The sequence below is a fragment of the Notolepis coatsorum genome (genome assembly GCF_963971535.1).
Source record: "Notolepis coatsorum genome assembly, chromosome: 17".
In the NCBI taxonomy this organism is placed as follows: domain Eukaryota; kingdom Metazoa; phylum Chordata; class Actinopteri; order Aulopiformes; family Paralepididae; genus Notolepis; species Notolepis coatsorum.
In genome coordinates this window covers 56,529,150-56,554,030 of record NC_140181.1, presented here as the reverse complement: position 1 = coordinate 56,554,030, position 24,881 = coordinate 56,529,150, and the positions used below count along the sequence as shown (strand labels likewise).

The window sequence follows — 24,881 nt, the reverse complement described above, 5'->3', positions numbered from 1 at the left end:
GGTCACATAAAGCACTGATTGGAGACCAAAGGTGACTGCAACCAGGATATGAGCTGTTTACAATGGTGTTGTACCTTAGCCAGAACCCTCACAGCTGTAGAGGAGTGCAGTGAGAGAGGGTGTCTGGCACTGTCCCTCCTGGAGCTGTTGGCATTCAACATGACCTTCGTCTTCATTGCCAGCGTGCTCGTCCTCGTCGAGGTAAGGCCTGCTGAGGTCACGCTGGCTGTGTTTCCATGTACTCTGCCAACCCTTTACTACGAGTGATTGAGCTCCAACAACAAATGAAACGACCTCAAATAAACACTTGAGTCAGGTTAGAGTAACCCGATCACCCTCGACGAGATGCCATTTCAACATTGTTTAAAGGATAAAGCCGGTGTAATTACATTTTATTCTTATTGTCAACACATAAATGGTAAGTTGACTGTATTTATATAGTGCTTTTATCCAAAGCGCTTTAATAATAATAATAATAATAATAATGGATTGGATTTATATAGCGCTCTTCTCTGACTCAGAGCGCTTCACAGAGGCCATTATTCGTTCATACTGTTTGATCCTGATCAAACTGGCCAGTATCACGTCTTCGTCTGTTTGGCTCTCCATCCAATTCCTCTGCGTTGTGTACTTTTAATGGTCCTGACGTCTCCGATACCGGTTGATAAGATCCTTATCTCCCCCGTTAGTGCAATCCATAAACCATCCTAATTCTCCACCTCCGTAAGAATTCGACACTTCGACACCGTGAGATACCTTATGAGGAAAAGCGTTGTTTTATTGCTATCAACAGAACCTCATAATCAGATGTTGTCAGATGTTATCAAATTGTATCGTCCTTGAAGAGTCTATTCTAATGATCTTTCGGTGTGTTCGTCTATCGTCCTTTTGTTATTCAGTCCAATAGTGGTCAGGCCTGTTCGTTAGCCAAGACCATCCTCGTGTTAGCCGAAGCTAGTGATGATGTGGCCTCCTTCCTCCCCCCCCCCCCCCTCTCAATGAGAGGAGAGAGCGTCTTCTGTGTGAACTCAGTCCTACTCGCTCTTGGTCAGATTCTAGTCTGCCCTACCCGGAACCACTGTCAGCTTTATAGGATCTTCGTCATAGAAACGATAGCCCCGCCCCTCTTCCGGTTGTCAGGCGACGCTCTGTCATGACAACCGCGTTTAACCTTTACACACACTTCAAAACGTTTCTCTACTGTTGCATTAAAGAGGTCACCCCTCTCCCTCGCTCTGGGCCTACAGTACACTCGCTCTTATCTGTGTTCTTCCAAGGAATGCAAAACAAAACACCCTCGCTGGCAGTGTATTCAATCCACTGGTCACCGTTCTATCACCGTCTTCCATGCACATTTCGATCACCGTTTTAGCTGTGATCCTCTCCCCCCAATCTATACATCACATACATTGAAAAAGCACCCCAAATCCTTCAATACACAGTCATACCGGTGGTGGTAAGCTACAATTGCAGCCAGAGCTGCCCTGAGGCAGACTCACGGAAGCGTGGCGAATAATCATCGCCTACGGCCCCTCCGACCACCACCAACATTCATTCACATGCATACACATTCATACGAGGCAAGTAGGTTAAGTGTCTTGCCCAAGGACACAACAGGAATGGGATGGACATGGACATGGGCTTGAGCGGGATTCGAACCACCAACCCTTCGATCATTGGACGCCCCGCTCTACCCCTGAGCCATAGCCGCCCCAACTTAGGCCTCACATTCACCCATTCACTCACACATTCACACCCAGACAGCAGAAGCACCCATGCATGGTGCCAACCTGCTCATCAGGAGCAGTTAGGGGTTAAGTGTCTTGCTCAAGGATGCTTCAACATGCTGCCGGGAGGTGCCAGAATCGAACCGGGAACCTTCTGATTACCAGATAACTGCTCTACCCCCAGAGCCACTGTCATCACACATGCCTACTGTAAGATTCTGATCAAACTGGCCAGTATCACGTCTTCGTCTGTTTGGCTCTCCATCCAATTCCTCTGCGTTGTGTACTTTTAATGGTCCTGACGTCTCCGATACTGGTAGATAAGATCCTTATCTCCCCCCCGTTAGTGCAATCCGTAAACCATAATACTTCTCCACTTCCGTAAGAATTCGACACTTCGACACTGTGAGATACCTTATGAGGAGAAGCGTTGTTTTATTGCTATAAACAGAACCTCATGTTATCAGATGTTATCAAATTGTATCGTCCTTGAAGAGTCTATTCTAATGATCTCTCGGTGTGTTCAGATTGTCCTTTTGTTATTCAGTCCAATAGTGGTCAGGCCTGTTCGTTAGCCGAACCCTCCTCGTGTTAGCCGAAGCTACTGTAATGATGTCGTGGCATTCTTCCTCCTCCCCCCCCCCCCCCCTCTCTCGTGATAAGAGGAGAGAGAGAGTCCTCTGTGTGATCTCAGTCCTACTCGCTCTCGGTCACGTTTCATTAAGATGAACCTCTCTCCCTCCTGTCCTGGGAGACAGTACACTCTAATCTCAGATGTTCTTCTAAGGAATTCATAACAAAACCCTCGCTGACGCGGCCTGTGCCTGTGAAACCACTGGTTCCACCACCGTTCTATCACCGTCTCCTGCTTCCATGCACATTTCGATCTACCATTTTAGCTGTGGTCATCTCTCCCCAATCTATACATCACATACATTGAAAAAGCACCGTTTTCTCTCAATCCCCCCTTGATTCTTATCACCCCTCAGAATCATAAGACTACTTGGTTTTTCAATTAATTATACACAAAAATAGACTCATAACAATTAGGGCCCCGCCGTCTGCTGTTTTCCTTTTGTTTTCCATTACCCGCATCACACCCAAACCAGAAAGGATAAACAACGGTCAGGGAGGAGAGAGAGAGAGAGAGACAGAGAAAAACACAGATTGCAACTTTTCAAACGACACACCTAAACCCTTCGGCCCCCCTATTCGGTACCCCACATCCAAATCAGAGCGCTCCCTTCCCTCTCTTACAGTACACCTCCCATCTTGGGCCGGTTCCGTCTTCTAGGGCAAGGGCCCCTTTCAGTGACGGCTCCTTTCCTGAGCTGGTCCCCCCTCCAGGGCGCGGTCCCCTAGGCAAAAATGTCTCCCCTGGTCTGCTCCTGCTCAGTGTCTCTGGCTGTCCTCTCCACATCTGCTCCTCCACCGCCGCCGTCTCCTCTCTCTCGTCGCGGATGATCTGTGTACCAGGCTGCGGTGCCTGGCCCCTGCGGCTTCCTCCTCCTCCAGTCTGTCTCCTGGTCATCTCCATCGCTGTCGGTGTCATTCCCCCCTTGAAAGCAGAAACACAACACCGGCAGTCGTCTGTCCATTCGACTTCCCTTGTTTTGCTATTAGTCTACCATGGCTTTGGGCCTGCAGCTCGTTCTCTATATATTTTTTTTCCTCTGCAAGCTCCTATTTGTTCTATTAGTCCCCCACCTTCTCCACACCCATATCTAATCCTACAGGGCTGTTCCCTGTTTTGTTGTCTTCCGGCGTGACACCAGCAGCTAAACGATACCCACTCGGCGCTCTACGTTTGTCCCACGGGTGACCCCCAGCGCGCGCCAGTTCTTTCTGGTGACGTGTCCCCTCAAGACTCTGCCTATTTATTAGGTGTGAGAAGGCCCCACTGGAATTCAAACTCCCTCTTTATTCAATTATTAACCCATTCAAATAACTGCACCATCTTTCTGTGCAATTCTTATTTAATCTCATTAGTTTCACTATTGAATCACTCCCCCACTCCGCCACTAGATGGTAGTACAGGCCTCTATCTAAATATTCCCCTATGGGTAATGAAAACTCCCCAGCACTACCCCCCCTCCGCCACTAGGTGGCGACCTACTCCTCCTCCATGGTGTTTTAGTTGACGTGTCACTTCCTGGTTCTTTATCTGTTGTTATCTCCTCGTGGTGCTCACGGCCATTTTGACTCGCTCATAATGGCTACTCTCTCACAAACAAAACGAACGCTGCCCCTCCTTCCAAGGCCTGAAAACACCGCTGTTTTTCCTCTTTCCTATCCATTATCAGGGGACGCTTTCTCAGACTAATACTCTTGCCTGATCGGACATAATACACACTGGTACAATCTCCTTTCGACTTTCCTTCTGTTATGAAAACAGTCCCGCCATAACAATTTTTCGATCTGATTCAAGCGCCCCCCCCCCCCCCCTTTCCTCATCTCGCATTTACCCTCCTTAAACCAAAACTGTGCAGCCTGCCTCATTTGCTTTTCATTCTCTGTAGATAACACCCTCGATTTTCACCATGGCTCTCTGCTCATATTATTACAGCTGGCATTCTCTCTCTGTGTCAAACTAGAAATGTTTACGTTTACGGATTCACTATCTGTTCGTTTTTATTTGGCTATAAAATCAAAACAACCGTGTGCACAGTGAACTCACATTTTTGATCGGAGCGCTGTTTCCCCTACAGCGCTGGTTCGCCTCCTGACCGCTCGACTCGCCGCTCTCTCCCAGGGCTGACCGGCCTTGCTTCGATCATGATTCTCCCACACATTGATGACTGTTGTCCACTGTCGCCCCATTATTGAAAAAGTCTTTATCCGTTGTTCTTATCGCTTGCTTTCTGGCTGTCATCAACAACCAACTGTTCCCGTTGTTTTAATCTCTTGCAAATCCGGGTCACAACGGCATCAACTGTAAGATTCTGATCAAACTGGCCAGTATCACGTCTTCGTCTGTTTGGCTCTCCATCCAATTCCTCTGCGTTGTGTACTTTTAATGGTCCTGACGTCTCCGATACTGGTAGATAAGATCCTTATCTCCCCCCCGTTAGTGCAATCCGTAAACCATAATACTTCTCCACTTCCGTAAGAATTCGACACTTCGACACTGTGAGATACCTTATGAGGAGAAGCGTTGTTTTATTGCTATAAACAGAACCTCATGTTATCAGATGTTATCAAATTGTATCGTCCTTGAAGAGTCTATTCTAATGATCTCTCGGTGTGTTCAGATTGTCCTTTTGTTATTCAGTCCAATAGTGGTCAGGCCTGTTCGTTAGCCGAACCCTCCTCGTGTTAGCCGAAGCTACTGTAATGATGTCGTGGCATTCTTCCTCCTCCCCCCCCCCCCCCTCTCTCGTGATAAGAGGAGAGAGAGAGTCCTCTGTGTGATCTCAGTCCTACTCGCTCTCGGTCACGTTTCATTAAGATGAACCTCTCTCCCTCCTGTCCTGGGAGACAGTACACTCTAATCTCAGATGTTCTTCTAAGGAATTCATAACAAAACCCTCGCTGACGCGGCCTGTGCCTGTGAAACCACTGGTTCCACCACCGTTCTATCACCGTCTCCTGCTTCCATGCACATTTCGATCTACCATTTTAGCTGTGGTCATCTCTCCCCAATCTATACATCACATACATTGAAAAAGCACCGTTTTCTCTCACTACGAAAAGACCAGAACCAACAATGCATTTCTTCTAGGTCTGTCCAGCCAACGCCAGATTATACGCTCATATCCAGAGGTCGTAGAACTCCATTGTTTTCCGAAAACTCACTGCGATGAGCACAAGCATATAGTTACTTTACGAGGTAAAGTTAAAGAATTACTTTGAGGTGACAGCGATCGCCTCAGAAGTAGTTCCAGTTCAGGCAGACTTGAGGCGATCGCTGTCACCTCATACAGTAACTCCAGGTAAAGCTATGATCGCTGTCACTTCATACAGTAACTCCGGGTAAAGCTATGATCGCTGTCACTTCATACAGTAACTCCGGGTAAAGCTATGATCGCTGTCACTTCATACAGTAACTCCAGGTAAAGCTATGATCGCTGTCACTTCATACAGTAACTCCAGGTAAAGCTATGATCGCTGTCACTTCATACAGTAACTCCGGGTAAAGCTATGATCGCTGTCACTTCATACAGTAACTCCGGGTAAAGCTATGATCGCTGTCACTTCATACAGTAACTCCAGGTAAAGCTATGATCGCTGTCACCTCATACAGTAACTCCAGGTAAAGCTATGATTGCTGTCACTTCATACAGTAACTCCGGGTAAAGCTATGATCGCTGTCACTTCATAGAGTAACTCCGGGTAAAGCTATGATCGCTGTCACTTCATACAGTAACTCCAGGTAAAGCTATGATCGCTGTCACTTCATACAGTAACTCCAGGTAAAGCTATGATCGCTGTCACTTCATACAGTAACTCCGGGTAAAGCTATGATCGCTGTCACTTCATACAGTAACTCCAGGTAAAGCTATGATCGCTGTCACTTCATACAGTAACTCCAGGTAAAGCTATGATCGCTGTCACTTCATACAGTAACTCCGGGTAAAGCTACTGTACGATGCTCGTGTTTGTCGCAATGATGAAGTACAAACAGTACGGCTCTGTTACTTGTTTTAATAACTTTTGGACAACAATTCACTTCTGGATATGAGCTATTATCTGGTGTTGGGCTGGATGGATTGGATCATACTTAGTAGAACTACTTAGAAGAAATGCATTATTGGTTTTGGTCTTTTTTTTTTAAACTTAAATTTTTATTAACATTTATAGACAAACAACACTTACACAAAAATGAAACTAACAACACAATAAGAAAGAATGCAGTGCACATAAATGGTTACATGGTTAGCATGGTTAGTTATCTGGTTCCACTTCAGTTGTTTTTCCAGGTACTTAATACAAAGACTGATTGTGTACCGCCCTTAAACGGGTATACAAAAATACCTACCTAAAATTAAATACTGACTAAGGCATACATGTGTGATATGGGTCCAGAGACCCTCCTTGAACTTCTTTCTTCCCTTATCCTTCGCCCCTTTTTTTTTTTTTTTTATTAAATTTCTCTTTGCCTTTTGATTCACCCATATACAAACCACATCATCCCTGAGTATTAATACAACACTGTTAAACAGACATAAATAATAAAGTACAAAAAACATAAAACAAGTTTAATACCCAAAACAAATTAAATTAGAAAATACTAACTAAAGCAAAAGTGTGTGACATGGGTTCAGAGACCCTCCTTGAACTTCTTTCCTCCTTTACCCTTCGCCCTCTTGTGTTGCATTTGGTTCTTCCTCTGTGATGTCGTTTTCGTTCCATTTATAATCCTCCCACTTTACCCATCTTTCCCCAAATTTCTCTTCCTGTAGCCTCAGCATGTGCGTTATCCTCTCCATATCCTGTATCTCCTCTACTATTCCTACCCATTGTGCTATTGTCGGTGGGTCTTCCTTGTACCACAGTCTCGTTATTGCTTTTCTGGCCGATATCAACATTATCTTTATTAAATACTTGTCCCCCCCCCTGTATTCCCTCGTGTGTCAGGTCCCGGTTTTGGTCTTTTCATAGGCTATGTTTACAATAAGAAAAACATTTAATTACACCGGCCTTATCCTTTAAGGACCTTTGTTGGTTGGTCAAATCTGTTCCTAGGGAGAGAGAACTTTGGCATAATGCCTTTATGTAAAGATAGCTCATCTGATTTCTTTGCCTCCCAAATCTACTCGACATGCAATTAAACTATTCCAATTCACTGATTGTAATCGCAATAATTTTAACTATCATCATCTACAACCAGTGACGACCATTATTTCATGATGTGTGACATTATGTTTGTGTTCATAATCTGCCAAAAAAAACTTCCAAATGAAAGCAGAAGTGGTCACATCTATGGTGACTTCCAAATGAAAGCATAAGTGGTCACATCTATGGTGACTTCCAAATGAAAGTAGAAGTGGTCACATCTATGGGTCTTGTGCCATCCAGCCCGTAGCTGCAGGCTCCGGGATCCCAGAGATCAAGAGCTACCTGAACGGAGTGAAGATTCCTGGGATAGTACGACTCCGCACATTCCTCTGCAAGGCCATCGGAGTCGTGTTCGCTGTCGCTGGAGGTGCGTAGGCCGCCGCCAATCGTCTTATCATGTGCTATAATGACAGAACTAGGCTACTTAAAGGGGAACTATTTTACTATTTCTTTCACTATTTGGGCAATTTTACACAATGCCTGTGAGTCTATGGAACACATCTGTAAGGTTTTTTTTCCAAGAAATTCATTGTTTTGTATTCCTAATCAAGTACTCAAACAGCATTTTTCTAATTCAAGATTTTAAGCCGTTTAGAGGCTGGGCTCCGCCCATACTGAGAATGCAATTTGAGTGACAGACCCCCACCTGTAGCTCCGCCCATACTACTCTACTAACGTCAAAGTGAACCTACAGAAAATAATATGCCACACACACACACACAAACACACACACACAGAGACGGCTCCCTCCCCCGATAGCCCCCACCCGTGCTCTTCTCTCTCTGTCTCTGACGGCTCCCTCACCGGAGAGCCCCCACCCATGCTCTTCTCTCTCTGTCCCTCTCTGTCATCATCAGCGTGGCTTTAGCTAGCTAGCCGCTAACGTTAGTTTACCATGTAAATTAATGACTAGTCTAGGATGCAAAGCACTTTCACTTTTCACTCCACATAGAAACAGCGGGAGCATTTCGGGAGCAGCACATGTCCTGCGTGTTTTGCTCATACTATTTTACGTTAGGCTAACTCTATGCACTTCCTTCCTTGCGGTCTGTGGAAACAAACAGAGGGGGCGGGCGTTATTATGCAGATGAGAAACCTCTTACGTCAAAGGTACGCTAAGTTTCAGATGACTCAGTTCAGTGAGGGACAATATTGTGAGATGAGAATTGGAAGAATGCGCCAATATGAGAATTAGAGACATAGATCCTATTAATATAAGTCCACATAGCTAGGAAACAATGCTAAACACTGGAAAAGGCCATTTATAAGATGGTTCCCCTTTAAATATACGGTAATGACTAGGGTTGGGTACCGTTCACATTTGAACCGATACCGGTACCCAATGGTACCTTTTTCGGTACTTTAGTCTCTAAAAATGTAATCTACCTACCTCAGTTGTATTCTCTTAAAAAGTTTTTTCCCCTCCTTTTTCCTCAGTTTTTCTCCCATCCCAATGTTAGTCGTTATGCCAATTCCCAATCCCCTTCCTGGTCGCTGCGCACCTACCCCCTACGGTCGGTCTGGGAGAGTGGAGGCTATCACATGCTTCCTCCGACACATGTGTAGCCAATCAACCGCTTCTTTTCACCTAGCAGCGCGGACTCTCACTGAGAGGGTGTAACGTGTGGAAGGATCACACTACCCCCCTTAGATCCTTTCCTCGCTGAGCAGGCGCCCCGACCGAACTGTAGGAGTCGCTGTTTACAACGACCAGGACCCACCCACCAGCTTTCCCATCCCTAACATTGCCAATTGTGTCAGTATGAACGACCAGCCAAGCTGGTAGCAATGCCGAGAGCTGGGCTCGAACCCAGAATCTCCTGCACTAGTGGCGAGCGCCTTGCCCACTGCGCCACTTAGCCGCCTACCTACCTCAGTTGTAAAAAAAAATTCCAAACTTCAAATGATTTATTATCATTATTATTTATTTAGAACAATTTGTTAATATATATATATAATATATAATATTGCAGCAAGCGTTGTCTGCATCTAGCTTTGTAAAGTGTAACCACACTTGCGACCGTTTTCGGCTTGCCATTGCCCCGACTGCTTTGTTGTTGAATCAAGTCAAATCCTAGGTAAGCGTGTATTGTGCGCGTGAACGTGCGGCACACTTCATAGGTTTCGTTTCGCAGTAAACAAAACATTGACGTCATCGGACTTAAAGAAAAGTACCAAAATGTGGCACCGGTGGATCTTGCGTGAATCGGTATTCGGTAGTACCGACGTGATTGGGTCGGTACCCTTAAAAGTACCGGATTCGGTACCCATCCCTAGTAAAGGACCCAACTGTGGTTTGCTTTAGCAGATTATTGCATTAAAGGGACGGTTCTGTGATTTTGAACATATATATATATATATTTGTGGCAGATATCATCCCCCCTCCCATGGCTACGTGAAGGATGGGAGATACTACTGCCACTGGAGGAGGATAATCAATTAGGCAGCTGATTAGGACTGATAGAACACACCTGTGCACCACGAGATCACCCACACCCCACACACACACACACACCAGACACACATAACATAAAACACTAGGACAGATAGAGTATTGTTGAGTGGAGGTGAGGTAGGAGCGAGTACAGAGAGAGAGAGATTGATATATGGAGTTTTGCGAGGTGAGAGGTTGTTGAGAGGAGAGGTGAAGGCGAGAAGGTGTTCATTGTGTACTGGACCCTAGACTGGCTGAGAAACCCCCTTGTGTAATGACCCTGGACCGGAAGACAAACTCTGAGTATTGAACAATCCCTTTTTTGTACGAGAGCCTGTTTTGTGTTTTTGACCTTGGACTGTATTACGACTTCCCTAATTGCCCATCGGACTATATTCTGCCTTATTCAATAAATATATTTTATTTATTGAAATTGCGCTTGTGTGGACAGTTGAATTTGTTTGTTTTTGAACCGCGACGAGTCTGAACACCACCAGGCTCGTCACAATATATATGATTATATATACATATTATACATATCATTGTATACATAACCTTTCTCATTAGATGAGGTTTAAATGGTGCACTTCCAGCTTTGCCTCTCTTGTTATGCATTATTTTTTTCAAATGTGGTAAGACTTAACGTTAGTTGCCCCAAAGATGCCTTTTGTCCACACTTGGCGGCGGTCGATCCAATAGTAGTTTTTTTACAAGTTGGTCCAATGACAAACAAACAAAGTCCATGGGTGTATACACGATGAGTAGACTTCTGTTAAACTAACTAACTCCCGCATTCATGTTCCTCGTTTCCACACTCTTCATTGTGTAATACATGGTAGCACATAGTAATACTGTGTGTATAGTACATAGTAGTACTCAGTGTGTATAGTACATAGTAGTACTCAATGTATATATTACATAGCAGTACTCAGTGTGTATAATAATAATAATAATAATAATAATAATAATAATAATAATAATAAACTTTAATTGTATAGCACCTTTCATAAAAGAATTGCAGCTCAAAGTGCTTCACAGCAGTAAAAAAGACAGGCACAAAATGGGCAGATCAAGAGCAATGCATAAAGTGCAGACATAAGAATAGGTATAAAAGTAGTGCAATGTAGAACATGTATAGTACATAGTAGTACTTGGTGTGTATAGTACATAGTATAACTCACATAGTAGTACTCAGTATATATAATACATATAGTACTCAGTATATATAGTACATAGTAGTACTCACTACTCTCATAGTAGTACTCAGTATATATAGTACATAGTAGTACTCACTACTCGCATAGTAGTACTCAGTATATATAGTACATAGTAGGTCTAGGTTTGATACCACCCTCCGGGTATGTCACCCTGGTCCCTGGCCTTGGTCTGACATCAGCCTCCAGGGGTGTCAACACAACCTTGGCTGCAACAACATCTGGCTGGCACCCTGCTCCATACAAGCCAAACCATGATGTATCATCGTCCAATCACCTAGTCAATTGATAACGTAAAGGTCATACTCGTGAATTAAAGGCTATAGTTAGACACGGTATGCCTAACTGTGATAGAACGATTATTTTGTTTAGTTTTTCTTTGTTTACGTTTTGACTGAGGTTTGGACCTTTTTTAAATATTCCTGGAACCTCATCGGGCAGCCACCTGATGCCAACACCCTGTGGACCACGTTTGTGATCAGTCACTGTTGGCGATCGATAACCGTGTCTGTGTCTTTGTCTGTGTCTGTTTGATTACTCAGGTCTGTTTGTGGGCAAGGAGGGCCCAATGATCCACAGTGGAGCCATCGTGGGAGCCGGCCTCCCTCAGGTATAGAATCACACATACTAGATCAGATCTCATCATAGTTCATTCCAATTCTAAACTTAAGATGCAAACATGGTACTAATATACTAGATCTGGCTAATGCTAATATACCAGATGGGAATAACTATAATATAGCAGATCTGGCTAATTTTACTATACCAGATGTGGCTAATGCTAATGTGGCTAAGGAGCTTCATACCTTCCTATACACAGTGTGTCAGGGACCATCTGTAGCACAACAGTGTTGTCATGTGATTACTGCAACAATTCTATCTTGTTAAAGGAAAACGCCAACATTATGGGAAATGCACTTCACCAGAGTCAAGAGTTTATTGACGATGGGACAAAATGCAATGGCGACTGATGAAGTTCTACATTATTATAGGCTACATTATTACTCCACTTATAGGTCATGTGCAGTTAGTGCAACTGATCAGATGTTATCTGCCTCACTCAGTTTCAGAGCATCACTTTCAAGAAGATCCGATTCGATTTCCCCTACTTCCGCAGTGACCGGTACGGCTGTTAAACACACACACACACACACACACACACACACACACACACACACACACACACACACACACACACACACACACACACACACACACACACACACACACACACACACACACACATTTACAAAATGTACTGTCCCCATCGCTTACACATTTGTGAGTTTATAGGGAGAAAAAAAACAATAGTAATGCAGAATTTCACTCTATGTTCTTTACCATCCAGAACCAAACCTGTGTGTTTCCTCTTCTCTCCTCCAGGGACAAGCGAGACTTTGTGTCGGCGGGCGCGGCAGCAGGGGTGGCGGCTGCGTTCGGGGCTCCCATTGGAGGCACTCTGTTCAGCCTGGAGGAAGGCTCGTCCTTCTGGAACCAGGCGCTCACCTGGAAAGTGGTACGGGAACGTTAGCAGGAGAGTCCGGGGTGATTTGTATCCACCGCCCACAGAGGCCAGTGGATTTGTAGATTCATCGGCTACTTTCATGGTTCTACCAGCTAAAAATCATGGCCAGGCCCATATTTATTGAACTTCTAAGAATATGTCAGGTCACTATGGCTTATGGGTCAGTTCATTCAGATCAGTACTCTTACTTTCAGATGCATGATAAATCCCAGGCCCAGTTGATTAACCTGCTAGTGTCTAGAAGAGTCGATAAGCTTACGAGCCACAAACCAGCCAAAGCCACGACCAGTGTTTGGCTAGTGCCCCACCTACTATACCAGGGTTCTGATCTAACGTTACACATGTCTGTAAAATGACATGGACCATTTTCAGGTATTTAGAAGTTCATATCTGAGAGTGCTGTGCTGAGAGTTTATAGGGAGATTGTGTTGAGAAAAAACTCAGCCGGCAACATCGTTGGTAAATGATGCAGGGCTCAGAAATCGGGCCAGTGGTCCAAAATTTGCAGTCAACATTGTCGAAACGGATTGTTTTTTAATCGGTTCATTTCCGTTTTATAGCATTTTGAAAAGCCCTCGTTTTTCAGGAAAATATATAGATTCCGTGATAAACGGCATTTACTGGAATATTCTGGCATACACAAAAACGTTGTAATTTTTCTGCCTATTTATGAATCGTTTTCAAATAAACGCTAGATTATCGATAGTATATGTGTACTTATGCACGCTATAGAAGCGGGCTGAAATATCGATTCTCTCATTTCCTGATCAGCGCGCACACACAGACACACACACACATATGGGACACGTTGATATATCTGTGAAAAAAGCTCTGATTATCCCAAGACTGGTAAAATAGATTCCTTACCTCAGATCAGATGTTATCCAAAAAGATTATTACAATTCCGGATCGCCATTCCAAATATCGATCGCGTTTATATATATTTTACAGCGTTGGGTACTGTAAATATATATTCCATGCGTTTTCCGGGCCGGCGATCAACTTGGGTCTCTTCAGTTGGCTTGACGGAAAAGTAAAAGGAGGAAATTGCCCCCCCCCCCCCCCTTCATCAGTCTAAACCAGGGGTCAGCAACCTTTTTGACATGGAGTGCCTGTTTGAAATATAGTTGTAACTAGTGTGCCTCAACAATATTCCATGCATCGTAATTTTTTTTCATAATCAGGTCTTTTTAATGATAATTTTTACATTATTACATCATTATTGTTATTGTTATTATTAACAATATTATTATGATGGTTGTATCAACCCTAAATCTGAGTTGGGGGGGGGGAGAATGCAATGCAGACAAACAGCTGCATACAGTGCGACCATTTCACTCAGATTTGCCCATTCATTTTTGGACACATCACACACCATCGGTGTGTGTACTGTACGTGTGCTGTCATAGCTCCACCTACAAGCCTAATGGAGAACACCAGGATGTGAATGGAGGGTGAATGTGAGGTATATCGTGTAAATAAGTTTTGATTGATCGCAAGACTACACTGTAAAAAAAAATTATTAGTTACCAGAACTTAAAAATATTGAGTTCAGTTACTGTGCATTAAGGTTTTCAGTTTTCAATCCATAATACGTTAACAGAAAAATAAGTACACAACCACATTATTTCAACCTAATAAAACTATGTTTATTGTCATTGTTTTAAGAACACAAGTTGACTTGGTAATACTCACATTTTGAGTAAAAAAATGGCTTTTAACATGTGCAATGTTCAATGAAATAGAAAAATAAATAATACAATTTGTTGATTAATCCCACTGGTCACAATGGTGACCGTAATAATGTTTTTGTTATAAGGCTCTGCAAATGTTACTGAATGATGTAGCAATGTATTTCCAGCTAAATTGAAATAATAAACAAATAAAGGGTCTCAATTAAATATGTGGAAGTAAAAAGAACCTGTGGGAGGATTTCAACAAGATAAATGCGACAACAGTGCAAAATAGTTCACTATAATATTTCAAAGCAAAAAAATAAAAATTAAATAAAAAAAAATTAAATAATTTCTTTTTTTATTATTATTATTTTTTTTAATGCTGCCCCCTGTGCCTATGCAAATGCCCCCGCGTGCCTATGCAGGCACGCGTGCCTAGGGTTGCCTACCCCTGGTCTAAACTAATGGGGTGCAGTTACACAGGGAGAGACGATAGGGGGCGGTATCTTCCCAATTGAGCTCAGAGAGACTCTGCAACACTAGCGTGAGGCTCGATTGATGAAATATGAATTCAAATCACCAATAAAAAAAAAATACGACAAACAAACGCTATATGTCGTTGGCGGCACTCAACTGGCGGCATGAACTAACGACTTATAGCGTCGTTGGCATCCAAAGTGTTAACTCATTGACACACTCATCTTTAACACATTGGACGCCAGAGGTCGCTGTAGGCATATGGCCGCTTGTGCCAGCGCTGTAATGCAATGGGGGTAGATGCCGGTGTTTGTAGTGCTAAAACTATATTAAATATTATAGCTATGGATCTAATAACAACGTCGATTGTCAGTGAGTTTCTTCCGGTCAACATACAAAAAACGGATAATTTTTTCATCCATATATTTCCGTTTTATACCATGGTGAATATGAGTATAGTTCTAGAGTGATTCTGTGTAATCCCAGGAAACTCCGCCAAACAGCGCTTTACTGTATTCCACTATAAATCGTGCCACTCCTCGCCTGGATCAATAATCATCCTGAAATCAACGCTAGATTATCGGTATTATGTTTCATCATCGAGGGGGGGGGGGCGGCGGCCCTCCGTGCTTTGATCGCAAGCAACGGGACACGGCCCACACCACAGACACATGCAGCCATCCCTATAAGCGCTTGTCTTGCTGGAGTGTTTAGACCCCGCCTGCACGCTGCAGCTCGGCCAGGAAAACAAACCACATAGTTTCAAATGGAGTGCAATAGCGGCCGCAGGGCGTTAGGTGGCGGTATCGGACCGTTGTGGGCTCGGTCTGAGTGACGCACAGTCCTACAGCATAGCAGGATGAATTATGAATGGAAATAGCGAATAAAAGAAATAGCGATCCAATAACGAGTTTACTCGTTGTTGGCAGAATTTGATTGGCGGGCTATAACGAGTTAACTAGTTTTTGGTGGCCATTGTGTTGATATCTGGCGCCAGCGTTTCAGACCGTTTTAACGCTGTTTGTAGACCCATCGTATATTCTATATTATAGCTATGGAGACATACTATATATTCTACCTTCTTAATTTATTCTACCGTAATTGTCTGTTCGTTAATGTCGCACCAAAAATGAACAAATCAAATTCCTTACTTGGCAATAAAGGCAACCTTTCTGATTCTGATTCTGAAATCATTGAATGTACAGAGAGGGGGGGGGTCAGCGTATCAGGCTCAGCACCTTCCTTTCCGCACTGTTGCAGCTGGAGTTGATATGAAACACGGAAGTTATCAAATGCGGACGAAAGGTGCACTGTCGAGTCCTGGCCCAGTGGCCCTAGGCAGAATCACGAATAGTGGTTTAAGAGAAGTTATTTATATTTTGAACGTGATTAATTGAGCACTATAGAATACACGTTCCGCATGTTATGACATTGAACGTCTGCCATTTCCACCGCAAAGCCGACACATAGTTAACACTTTGACAACCGGCGCCCCGCGCGGATTTAGGCCTCAGAGGACAGCAGAAAGTAAACAAACCGATGTACTTTCAACAAGCTTTATATATCATTTATAGTATTGCTATCTGTCCATTCTCATTGTCACTTGAGTGCATAAACCGTGCCTTCATACTGGCTTAAACAAAATAAAAATCCATCGGTTGGTTGTCATTTTATAGCGTCGTGAATATAAGGTATAACACACTTTTCGTCTAGGCTTTTTTCCCGGGAGCTGGATAATAGGCTAAACGTTGGCGCCGTTATATCAAACGCCATTTCTGCTGTATATATACGAATGAAATAAAACAAACTGCGTAGCATCCGGACTATTACAGAGCATCTATGGATGAAATGGGGGCGGCGGGGAACGCCGATTACTATTATTGATCTGCAATACAGTGTGCGTTCAATATAGCATTTTCATTGACCAATCACGTTACGTTATAAAACAATGTCCAATCCAGCTGTAATTTGGGGTAATATTATCCTACCGTCAGGCCATGTGATCGCCGGCAGCATTTCCCACCACTCATCGGATTCTGGTAGATCGATATGCACATTGGCTAATCATAAATCCCATTATTCCATGCTGAAAAAACCGCTCGCCAAACTAATCCAAGATGGAGGATGTTCTGCTGGGATCAAGGAACTATGATCCGCCCACAGAATTGTACTTTAAAAAAAATATATTATTCACAATGATACTGCAGTGGAGCAATGGCGCCCCTAAGCGGGTTTGGCCGGTACTGCTTGTTTCGAAAATCAAATATCTGAAAAGATGCTGGTAGTGGATCGGGTACCTAAGAAGCGCTATAAATATGGAATAAAACAATAACAACTCGTCACGTATATACTCGTGGCTCTGGTCCACATCGCGCTTTTTCAAAACACGTATATATACATGGACGGACGCCATAGTGTTAACAATGCAATGCGTCGTTCATGAATATGGTCATGAATAACGTCATGGACGACGTTGACGAATTGTTGCAGCCCTACTTTCCCCCCCAAAAAACGATTGATTTACGAATGTATCATTTCAAAAATGTTGGTGGGTCCAAAATGTATGTTGTTGTTTACATGTTCCTCCATGTGGAATGCTGCACCTGATTGAATAAATGACATGGTGCTCTAGTACGACATCTAGTGGCTAAATCTTACCTATAGCACCGTTAACTCATTGAACGCCAAAAACGAGTATACTAGTTTTTGACTGCCATGCTTTCGCAGCCAAAAACTAGTATACTAGTTTATTTATTTATTATTATTATTATTTTTTATTATTATACTAAACAGTCAGCCAGACCTTCTTGTGTGATCCTGGTAGCTCTGAGTGAATTTAAATTGAAATGACGATTGAATCCCGATAGGTGGCAGTATCGCTTACCTTTTGAACTGGGCTAGTTTACTGTGGCGTGGGGGGGGGGGGGGGGGGTTGCTCACTCACTGCTGGGCACAATAGTAGCCACTAGCCTGCGGACTGCCTATGCAATGGAGAGCGAACTAGATTATTATGAAGAGGACAAAACGATCACATGATAAGGTGTATTTTCACCAGACTACATTGGACTCGGCACTTCTGGTAAATCGTAAAAATACTATAGTCCAAGCGGCCCGAGCATGTAACATTATCTGTCGCAGACAACAGAGTTGAGAGCACCCCAGAGCCACTAGAGCCAACTATAACGTTCGGCAATGGTGATCGCCTAGAGAGCGAACTATTGGAGATTACTATGAAGAGGAGAAATGGTGATGACCCCCCCCCCCCCCCCTCCCTTCGTAGATTTATTTTTTTAAATTACTTGTGCAATAGTCAATAGTAATAGTTAGACTCACTTGTTGTTGTTTTGTGGTCCGGGCTTGAACTTTCCATGATAAAAAGTGTCCATATAGATCCATTTAGTTAGATCCAACACTGTCTGAATGGACAGTATCTCGTGATTATCTCTCCGACTTCTGAGAATACACTTCTTATTACCGAACCAGCTAAACGACCGAGTATAGCCTAGCTAAGCTAACTCACAGCCTGAATCTGAAATGAAAATACTCCTGGCTCCTCCTGGAAGCGGCAAGTATTTTCTGTTTCTGAAAACCGTGCCCCCAGACATCATATTTGAAGACGCAGATTTAGTTGCTTGATCCATTTATATTGGCTGCATTGCGCAGTGACGCCCACTCAGTAAGCGTTAAGTCTAGCACTCAGGTATGGAGTTAGATTTCTATCAGGAGAGAGTGACGTGAGGCACAAACTGGGGGAGAATAGCACGCACAAAACAATTATTTATATTTGATATATTAACATTATTGTGCATTTTAAACAGAAACATACTTCAAATGAGTAATTATTATTTATTTTAAACATGTTTAGTTTATTTTTAGGGGTCTATAATCTAAAATCAAAAAACACAATTTCTTCTTCTCCTTCTCTCTCCACCAGGGGGGGCGGCGCCCGAGCGCCCTCTATGGACCACCCGCCACTGCCCCATCATAAAACATGCCTTTGTAATGATCCCAGTGTCAGAAAACGCTGGGACCCCCCCCCCCCCCCCCCCCCCCATGGTGGCTTTGTGAATAGAACTATTCTACTATGGTCATGCTTACCTTTGACCTGGAAATAATATAGGTGTCATGCTGCACAGAAAACACGTAATATCTTGCGTTCCAGGAAACAAGACTGAATTATTTTAAAACGGGACGGGTTTTAGCCTGGGATTGCGCTGGAACGAAGGTATGTATAAATGAACGGTTTGTTCCCTGTTGGAGTATAAATATTGCCTTTAAAATGAGCCATACTATTGTCTCCATAGCTATAATATAGAATATACGATGGGTCTGCACTCTGCAAACATCGTGAAAATTGTCAAAAACGCTGGCGCCAAGTAGTACAGATGGAAAAACAGCGTGGCAATCAATGAGTTAAGGATGGTTTGATGTGGGCGGCTACGTGGCGTAGTGGGCAAGGCGCTCGCCACGAATGACGGAGACGCTGGGCTTGCCTGTTCGAGCCCAGCGCTCCACATTGCTTTCAGTTTAGCTGGTCGTTCATACTAATACACATTGGCCGTATTAGGGGGTGGGAAACTGATGGGTGGGGATCGGGCGTTGTGGACAGCGACTCCCACAGGTCGGTTGGTGCGCCTGCGCAGTAGAATCAGGAAGTGTCGGGGGCAGCGTGAGCCTCCCACGCGTTACTCCTCGCCACTGAGTGATCGAGCTGCGCAGGTGAAAAGATGCGACTGCTGTTACCTCAAGTACCGGAGGGGACTTGTGCTATGTATGACTTAGTCCACATTGCAGCCGGCTTGTGGGAGGCAAGAAACGGCGTTCGTGACAGGGGAGGGTTAAATTGGATGATACGAAATTGGGATGGGAGAAAATATAGAAAAATGGGAGAAAAAGTGGATCAAAAATAAAAAAGGATGGTTTGATGTGTCTTCCCACCACAGCTCTTCTGTTCCATGTCGGCCACGTTCACTCTCAACTTCTTCCGCTCTGGGCTCCTGTACAATAAGTGGGGCTCCTTCCAGCTTCCTGGCCTGCTCAACTTTGGGGAGTTCAAGGTTAAAAGGCTGGTTTTCTAAATTGTTTGTGTGTGAAACTGCATGTTGTAACATATCTGGTTGAGTGCAGCTTTATCTTGTGTGCGCACGTGTTTTATATGCATGTTACAATAAAACAGAGAGCAGCATTTGATGGAATGTTAACGTTACAATACTTAATGATGAAGTAAAATTAAAGGAACACGCCAATATTTGGGGAAATGCACCGTCTTCTCCAGAGTCAGACAGGAAGATAGATACCAATTTCCTCTCTGTGCGTTCAGTAGAAAGCTATCCGGATGCAAGCTAGCCTAGCTTAAATGGTAAATGGCTGCTTTTTTATATAGCGCTTTTATCCAAAGCGCTTTACAATTTGTTACTCACATTTTACCCATTCACTCACACATTCACTCACACATTCACACACTGACGGTGGAGGCAACCATGCAAGGTGCCAACCTGCTCATCGGGAGCAATTGGGGGTTAAGTGTCTTGCTCAAGGACACATCGACACGCTGCCCGGGAAGATCGGGAATCCCGAGCCACTGTCGCCCCACAAAGCTGATCCAAATCTGCTTCCATTAATTTGTGCTAAGTTAGGCTAACTTGTATTAAAGGGATAGTACAAATATTAAGGGGACAGTTCATGTTTTTGGAACCACAGCCCTATTTTTTACTTACCTATGATGTTGTTGATGGGTAGGGTCCCTTCTCAGCACAATCCATGCTGTTCCTCATACTAGCTCCAGATAGTTGGCTACAAACCAATGCAAAGTCAATGGGGTTGAGCTCCTGTCTGTACAAGCTGACTGAGGCTCACTGACATTTACTCCACAGTGCACACACAGTCGATTTCAGTGAGCTTCAGTCAGCTTGTACAGACAGGAGCTCAACCCCATTGACATTACATTGGTTTGTGGCTAACTATCTGGAGCTAGTATGAGGAACAGCATGGATTGTGCTGAGAAAGGACTCGGTAAGTAAGTCATACGGCTAGGGTTCCAAGAATCAGAACTATTTCTTTAACCATTTCTACAGTCGCAGTCAATGAAGGTCAGTCTGGATATGGGCCTAAGTACCTAAATTATAATTGTGAAGTACAAATCCATTGTCCCCTCCTCCAGTGTCAAGACGGTGATAAGAACTGCCACCTGTGGACGGTGGTAGACCTGGCCTTCTTCGTCCTGATGGGGGTGGTCGGCGGGCTCCTAGGGGCCTTCTTCAACTGCATCAACAGGAGGCTGTCCAAGTACCGCTTCAAACACATTCACCCCAAGGCCAAGTTCGTCAGGTGAGAACCAGGGCCATTTAAGATGCTTGATAAATCCATATCAAGCATCTTAAACTCTGAGACCAGATTGGCTCATAAGTGAGGTGCATGGTCATGTGACTGATCCTAGATCACTCTTTTCTTCTCCTCTTCTCATCTGTGACATCTTGAGGACCATGTATTGTGGACCCTTTAGTTTATTCATATACTGTAATTACTGAAGGAATAAAGACCTATGCAATATCCAAAGGGATTTCTTAATAGCAAAAAGTAAGATTGAATTAAAACATTTAAACATTGAATTACCCCTTATCATACATCAAAGGGGAACAGAAAAGGAATATTTGTGTGAAAAACCTGACATATAAAATGTGTTTTTATATAGGTTTTAAAATGTTTAGGTTAGACAAAAAAAGCAGTTTGAAGCTCTATCTAATTTCCTGCAGGAGGTAGTTTATTTCGGTTGCAGAAATTGTTATTTCAAGATTTTACAGGAATGTGTCTTTGTGACAGCGGTTCAAAGACATCAATAACTTACAAAGTTCCACAGTACAACAGACACAGATGGTACATGACAACAGGACCACACATACAGTACAGTACACAGGGACAGCACCACATACAGCACCTGGACAGCACCACATATAGCACCTGTACAGCACCACATATAGCACCTGGACAGCACCACATACATCACAGGGACCACAAACGGTAGAAAGTAGACTATATACCCATTTCTCTTTGCTGAGTAGCCGTGTAATGATTTACGATTAACGACACGATTTTCAGATTCAATACAAATAAAGAATGTTAGGTCTCAATTCGATTTTGTGGTTCTGTATGTGTGAAAAGGAGTTCATACTACAGAGTATGAGTATGAAATGTAATTATTTAACTTTTTTCCACATAATTTCGGTTATTATTTATAAAAGAGACAAGAAATGGGGGGGGGGGGGAAGACAATAATATAATATTATTAATCCAAAATTTAAGGGAAAACAATACGACTAAAGGTAGCACCGGTTAGTTTGCTTCCTGTTTGGGCAGAGATGTTTGACAGTGGAACACAAATGGAACATCGTCCAACTCTCGCAAAGGAGAATGTGTACCATGATGTAGTTATACTGAATACTGAATAGAATGGTGACCAGCAGGGAAGCTATCAACACATGTCAAGAGACAACATGAACAAATCCACCGGACACTTTACTGAAAGCCTTTAAAACTGAGACTCAAATTGTGTATTTTTGGGACACCGTGCAGTTTTAGAATGTAAATATTAGCCAACGTGATGACATAGATTTATTTATTGTTTTAGTTCAGATCTGTATTTAGACTGATTTGTTTCACTTGTTGTTTTCACCACTATTTTATTTTTTTAAGGGTTCTGGAAAGTCTGTTGGTTACCATGGTGACGACAATGGTGATATTTGTTGCATCCATGACGTTGGGAGAATGTCGAGAGTTGTCCTCCCCCACAACCCACAACAGCACAGTGCTGGTAAGACATCTGCAGGAGTGTGTGAACTCACCAACATGCTGATGAATCAGAATTCATCTTAACATTCAAGCCAGCAATTCAAGTCAGTTTGGTATTATTCATTCATTCTGAAGTTATATTATCGTATAGCTTACGCTCTGCTCTCTTGGAACTATCCCTTTATCCAATCTAATAATGAATAATTTTCTCCACATGCACACACCCATCCGCCTGGCCACACCCACATCCGCTCCTCTACATAAGCGGGGTCGTGGCCACACCATCAGCTCCTTCCCTATTTTCACCACCGTAAAGTGTCTGTAACACACCACTTTAAGTTTAGTGCCGAAATAGTTGTTGGAAAGGAGTTACGTTGACATTGTATCTTTGTTTTTTCTCTCTCGCAAATTTACGAAAAAATTAAGAGATAATGTCTTCACCGTTGGAGGGTCTAGATGCTCACAACGTTACCCTCCACCAGCGCTTCACTATCGCAGCGTCCTCCGTGCGTCGTGGGGCATCTCTGGCTCCGCGGTGGCAGCCAGGTGCGCCTGGGCGGCGCCCGGTGGTGAGTTTGCCTCACCGAGGGGCCGTTGAGCCTCCATCTCCTGTGAGATGGCCGGGTTCCGGCCCTGGTTTCCCTGCCAGTGGACAGCGACGCCTACAGGTCAGGTCTGGGCGTTTGCTCAGCGAGAGACAGGACTTGATGGAGGCAGCGTGCCCTCCCACGCGTTACACTTCACCAATGAGAGTCCTCGCTGCCAGGTGAAAAAAGAGGCACTGGCTGTCGCCGCGCGCACAACAAACAGGTAGGGGAGGGGGGGAATTGGCACAACGACTAAATTGGGACGGGGAGAAAACAGAGAAAAATCTGAGAGGAGAAAAAAAGAAAGCCGGTTCCCCAGGGGAAATCGGCTAGGCAGTTGGCATCGTGGAGTGACCAGGTGTACATCGCCTCGACTCAGAGCCTGGCTGCGACCTCCAACATCGCGCAGCTGGCGCGTTACATGTCGGGGCTGATGGCGGGCGGGTCGGTATTGGATGACCATCAACGATACCTTCACGCCAAGGCGGCTGGAGCCATCCTGCACCATACCCAGCTGCAGGCGATAGCCGCCGGGATGGAGCGCGCCCTGGCCACTCTCATCCAGCGCCACCTTTGGCTGGAGCAGGCGCGGGTGCCGGACCAGAGGAGGATTCCGCTGCTCACGGCCCCCCTTGCGTCTATATTTATCACAGCCGAAGAGTGCGTCGCGTTTCTCTGATTGGCCATGACGCCCATGTGACCGCGGCAGCGCGAGAGAGCGGCAGTGCGGAAATAGGCTGCATCCTCCACGTCAAGAAAGACAGACAGGCATTCTCTGTGACAAACCCTAACCTTAACCAACTCCGAAATAATGCCTAACCTTAACCCTCCCTAACCTTAACTTAACCCTAACCATAACCAACTCCGAAATAATGCCTAACCTTAACTTAACCCTAACCTTAACCAACTCCGAAAGAATGGAAAAACATCGGGGATTACGGCTACATAATGCCGCAAGCTCTGCCGCTCCGCTCCGCGGCTGCCGCGGGGCGTGTCGCAGCCAATCAGGGAAAACGCGGAAGCACTCGGCAGCACTCTTCGGCTCCAATTAAAGAATAGGCGCCCCCCTCTCCGATGCTGGATTATTCGGGTCGGCCATGCAGCAGATGACGGCAGTCTGCAGGGAGATGGAGGAGGAGCGCTCCGTGCTCCAGCCACATTTCCCCCGACCCGATGCCACCGGTGATGTCCGGAAGAAGCAACGCCGGCAGAGGACCGCGACCGTTGCCTCCGTCACCACCGCACCCCGCTGCTGGGCCTTCAGCGAAGAAGGCCAGGAGTGGAGGGAGTGCCGCGACCACTGCAGCCAGAGTGGTCGCGGGTCCTTCTGTGTGAAGGTAAGTCCCACGGTCTGCTCACCCTGTGCGTTTGAGGTGCTAAACCCTCTTCGCACAGTCTGATCCGATTCCCTCCCGTCCCCCTCTAGGGGGGTCCAGGGGGCTCGGGTCCTCCCTGGTTCTGATGGTTGTGGGGGGCCTCAGCGGGTACATCTGTCGAGCTTCCGCTCTGCTCAGCTCCTGTGTTCCAAGAGAGCAGAGCGTAAGCTATACGATAATATAACGTCAGGTTATTCTATAACCCTAGTTATATGAGTATAGCGAGCGCTCTGCTCTGACTCACTGAGGACCCCGTGGTCTTCGCCTTCGGTGGTGAAAGACTTGGGAAGGAGCTGATGGTG

At 44.6% G+C, this 24,881-nt stretch overlaps 1 protein-coding gene across 2 annotated transcripts in view; it reads left to right on the top strand.

The window, feature by feature from the left end:
• clcn6 (chloride channel 6) overlaps positions 1 to 24,881 on the top strand; it is a gene marked incomplete at its 5' end in the record, with an annotated part of 90,996 nt that overhangs the window by 28,025 nt on the left and 38,090 nt on the right. For both annotated transcript variants that reach the window (XM_084333212.1, XM_084333211.1), the window contains 8 exons: positions 95 to 201; positions 7,746 to 7,872; positions 11,696 to 11,763; positions 12,218 to 12,276; positions 12,537 to 12,669; positions 19,775 to 19,888; positions 20,992 to 21,158; positions 22,521 to 22,638. In XM_084333212.1, the coding sequence (XP_084189338.1) occupies positions 95 to 201; positions 7,746 to 7,872; positions 11,696 to 11,763; positions 12,218 to 12,276; positions 12,537 to 12,669; positions 19,775 to 19,888; positions 20,992 to 21,158; positions 22,521 to 22,638 (893 nt within the window). The remainder of the gene's footprint in view (positions 1 to 94; positions 202 to 7,745; positions 7,873 to 11,695; positions 11,764 to 12,217; positions 12,277 to 12,536; positions 12,670 to 19,774; positions 19,889 to 20,991; positions 21,159 to 22,520; positions 22,639 to 24,881) is intronic.